This window comes from Sitodiplosis mosellana, unplaced genomic scaffold, assembly GCF_009176505.1.
Source record: "Sitodiplosis mosellana isolate CC-2019 unplaced genomic scaffold, AAFC_SMos_1.0 Smas_scaffold_18, whole genome shotgun sequence".
NCBI lineage: Eukaryota > Metazoa > Arthropoda > Insecta > Diptera > Cecidomyiidae > Sitodiplosis > Sitodiplosis mosellana.
The window spans coordinates 710,562-715,334 of record NW_022595260.1 but is presented as its reverse complement, the minus strand read 5'-3'; the positions used below and the strand labels follow the sequence as shown (position 1 = coordinate 715,334).

The following is a 4,773-nucleotide window of genomic DNA, read 5'->3' as shown; positions in this document are numbered from 1 at the left end:
CTAACAAATGATTCAATTGTAATCAACTGTGGGCTCTGTGGAGATTTTTCCAATGCAATCGATTCAGAATGTTTTGCTTCACGTGTGTGAAAATTGCCATTTGACTGTTACGAATGCGGCTGGTCGACAAAATGCGATTCCGATTCTAAGCGAAAAAACATGTAATTGATAATTTATTTCGGTATTAATTTAATGGTTCAATGCCACAAATGAACGAAAACGGTATACATTGTTCCCAACGATTTACCCGCTACGTGTCACATATGCATCGACTGATTACTTGAAACAATAGTGTCTGCGATCACATTCAATGGCTCGTTGCATCTGATCTAAAGTTTTTTTTTGAAATATTTTGCAGATGAAATAAAATTGGATTATGAGCTGAACTAAACACACCTATCGCATGTAATTTTTATAGTAATTTTTATCAATTACGTTGCAGAAACTAAAACATTGACTGATTTTGTTATTTTTTATCCGAAAAAATACCATTTTGCCAAAAATTATTCATAAAATTTCATGAATTCGCTCAGTTCAGTATTCGCCGCAGAGTTTTTAGTGATTGCTCTTCGTTAGTCACATCAAGAAAAGGTTATAAATTAGAACTGATGCTAATAAATATGGGGGAGATTAGTGCACAAGAGAAACCAGAAACATGCCATTCATACAATGCACGTAAAGCGATTAAAAATCATTGGGGGGGGGTCAATTTAGAATCTTTTTTGCGATTTTGTTTGATGTAGCCACAATCACCTGTTCATGGGAGTTTCAAGCGCTTCATTTGTTTTAATTCCTGCACCAAATCACTCACTCGTCAATAAATAGTCGTTCAACTGAATGGGCAAATTATGACTATTGCATGATACCTTGGTGGGCATGCACCACTTTGAATAAACTACGTTGTGCATAGTGTTAATTCTTAAACATTCTTTTTATTGGTTGTGCTTAAAGGTGGGGTGGTTTGCATCATATCTTTTAAAAAAAAATCATCATATTTTTTTGGAAGAGAAAAACAAATGAGAGAGCGAGAGAAAGTTTCATAGAAATGATGAAAAGTTGAATGTGAATACGAAACCTTACAATTTACATTTAAAACCTATTCATACTAGATTTCATCATGAAATGTGGAGTGAATGTTTTGTGTAAACACTTCAACGTAATGTCTGTCTACTCATTGTTGGTAAATACGAAGATGTTGTTTAACAGCCGTTGGCTTAGTTACTGATGAATATTTCTATTACTTCTGTAATTAGTTGTCATTTAAACGGGTTAGCATAAGTCTCGCCGCAATAATTAATCTTTTTTTTCGATATGTTTGCGACTGTTGTCTATGTAATCATAATATTATTGAGTTGGCAAATATTTCAAAAGTTATAGCGTAGAAGGGACACGCGCAACAAATTGGATAGCTTATGCATTCAACGGAATTGTAACATCAAACGACCTAATAAATATATTTTTCATCGTAAATATAACTAATTGCGCGTTTGAATATTTGAATAGGATACGTACATCAGGGACGACCTATTGCGGCTTCTGACATTCACCGTAGGCAATTGTTGTTCAATTCCGTGTGTGAAACAGGAGCATTAACATCGTCACTCGCGTGCAACAGAACGAAGGAAAAAAGTCGCAAAATGACGAACGAACATAAAAAAAGATTCTTATTGACCGCATTTGTGCTATTGGCCATTCTTGCTTCGAACGAGGCAACAAATCAGACGCTCGATATCGACGTTGAAGAATTCATATTTCCTCGGTCGATCGAAGAAGAAACGGTGGGATATTATCATGTGCTTATTGAGTACATTACCCACCTCATGTGCATTGGCAGCTTTTATCGTTTCAATCACATATACGTAGAAAGATCATTGTCATCGTTCATTGCAGATGTATTGATCAGCCGAATAAATAAATGTATCACGGCTGGCGTATTGATCTCAAGGTAAATACATTTTTTATCGCCTGATTTACACCATTCCCTTCAGAAATATGCACACATAACTCATTCCAAATACCACATTTTTCGGTAAGGTATGATTGGAATGGAACAGATGACTTTAGGATTGACTATCCGAGGACGATAAGTGACACAGTTATTGGAATTCAAGTTTATAGTTTAAATATTGTGCGAAATCTCGAAAACATTAATTTGGATTGGATTGAAAAGCGGTTGCCAAGGAAGCCACGAACAAAATATATCATTTTATTGGAAGAGGAGTTTTCAAGTCCGCCCAAGGAATTGGAACAAGTTTTCGCGGAAATTTGGGACAAACAAGTGCTAAATGCACTAGTCGTATACTATTCGAATTTTAGTGTGAACGCTGTTACATTTCATCCTTTCCCGGAGTTGAGTTTGGATTTCATTCATGGAAAAGACCTACACAATCATTCACGACTGTTTTGGGACAAAGCCCGCAATATGTATGGCGCTCCATTAAAAGTGATTGGATTTTATGACTCATCGCGGGCACGGTTCGATAAAAACAACAGAAACAACATGAGTGCGTTAGAGGGAACTGACGGTTTGCTGACACGTTTAATCGTAGAAAAAATGAATGCATCATTGCAACTATCTGAACCAGAAGATGGATTGGAAATTGGTGAATTGTTTCCCAACAAAACATCAACTGGCTGTTTAGCGGCTTTAATGAGTGGCAAATATGATTTGGGATTGAATGTGCGTTTTTACCGCTTAAATCAATTTGAGGGGAAAGTCGAAGCAACCCATGCGATTGGCCGAGACGATATTTGCTTCTTAGTACCAAGAAAAGGAAAGGCGCCGGATTTCGCAAATATATTTCGGCCTTTTCGCAAATACACTTGGATTTCCATTTTTATTTCATTGCCATGCTATACGATAGTGTTCTATTTATTGGTTTTTCGCCACAATCGATTGCATTCATTGCAGTATTTCCTTCTTCAATTTTTTGCCTACATGCTACAACAATCAGCCAGTTTTATTCCACGAACCAATCGTCAAAGAATTTTAATTATCTTTTGGGTGGTTAGCGTTTTCCTGCTCTCTTCAATGTACCAAGGCAAAATGTCTGGGTCTTTGATCATCCCTAAAGATCAACCCGACATAGCAAATATCGAGCAATTGGCCAATAGCGATTTGAAAGTCATGTCATTTTCACGATACAATCGGCAAATCATTGAGTTTTTCAGCGACCCAAAATACAATGGCGTTTACAAGCCTCTATTTAAGAAACTGATCAATGGGACAATCGACGAATTTAACGATTTGTTGACAAAGTTTGATCCATCATATGCGTTTGCCAATAAATATCATATAAATGTGCATTTGCGGCGTATTTACACGCAAGATTCATCGATTTATTTCCATCACGTGCAACAATGTGCTGTATGTTAACTATCTATCAAACCAAAAAACTATTTTTTCATTGGGATTTTACTTCGTTGCAGGTCCCCTTCTTGGGCGTTTACGGCATTCGCTATGGTACACCTTATAAAGGTAAATCTAATCTAATTTCCTTTTGAACATGTAACTAGTCTGATTCGGTATTCCATACAAAGGTCGTATCAATTTTATCATTCGGCAAGCGCAAGAAGGAGGACTTCTTGATAAATGGGAACGCGGTTTGTAGTTTTGACAGTTCTTTCTTAATCTTATCATTACTTAATCGATCTTTTAATAAATTTCTCAGTGAATACGGTGAGCGAACAAAAAACTCAAGCAAAACTCCATGGCGGCAATGGATTAGTCCCATTTTCTTTATTGCATTTGGTACATTTTATTTTATATTGGATTGAATAAGATTTTTATTTATATCATTTGCTCTATACATTTCTTCCGTACAGCAAACAGCATTCTACGTTTATGTATTGGGGTGCGTGACTGCAATCGGTGCTTTCATATCAGAAATGGCTTTTACTCATTTCGTTAGGAAAAAGAAAACTGTCACATGTGGATTTTTTTCCTTTCGATACATTTCAAATGTTCCTGTATTGGAGTGGCGTGGCGCTTGATTTGCAATGGTTTTTTTGACCTTCAAAGACCTTTAGTATTTAGTAAAGGTTGACTTATTATCAAAGAAAATTGGGCAGCTGTCAGTTTCGATGACATCTATGTCATTTGCAGAGGAGGATTATTATGCATGATTTAAATTGTAGTTAATGTCATAATTGAGCACAATGGAAAATTATAGCTTTTCCTGCTTATTCTTCATGTATGATAGTAATGTGTCACAAAATCAATCGCAAAATGGATTGGAGGAGTCAATCAAACGATTTTAGACGTAGTTAATTGTTGGCCGTACACGAAGTCAGATCATTTTCTCACAGAATGTTTCGAATTTTTATTTCCATTTTTTTACTCACCTTGATTATGGCTGATTCAAAATCATCGCCAACCGAAATAAACCATCATTTTCAAATTATTGAAGCATCAACCAACTATCAAAATCACATATTGAAATATATTCTAAATGTATTTTGCAAAGTTCGGTCTATTTTTATGAGTGTTTCAATCGAAAAACGTGTTCCATTTGTGTTTGTTAATCGAGTTATACATACGCTGAGCTGTTGTTCATCTGCTGGACTCATTTTGAATGGGTAAGAAGCAAACCAAATATGCTTGACATTTTTATGAATTCGTAAGACTCATTCGCATCTTAATCAGGTACGACAGTTCTCAAAAGCAACATATCGATATCAATCCATATGAACATAAAGACATTGGAATTGAACTCTATTCCCTGAACATTCTAAAGAACGCCCAAGATTTAAACTTATCATATGTCAGAAAAA

General features: G+C 35.7%; 1 protein-coding gene across 1 annotated transcript; it reads left to right on the top strand.

Annotated features, from left to right (window-relative positions):
• Positions 1–1,749: 1,749 nt before the first annotated feature.
• LOC129568382 (uncharacterized) lies at positions 1,750–4,763 on the top strand. Its single transcript, XM_055446183.1, has 5 exons — positions 1,750–3,367; positions 3,430–3,478; positions 3,541–3,603; positions 3,672–3,751; positions 3,826–4,763. The coding sequence occupies exons 1-5, from the start codon at positions 2,423–2,425 to the stop codon at positions 3,991–3,993; spliced, it is 1,305 nt and encodes a 434-aa protein (XP_055302158.1). The 5' UTR covers positions 1,750–2,422; the 3' UTR covers positions 3,994–4,763.
• Positions 4,764–4,773: the final 10 nt, after the last annotated feature.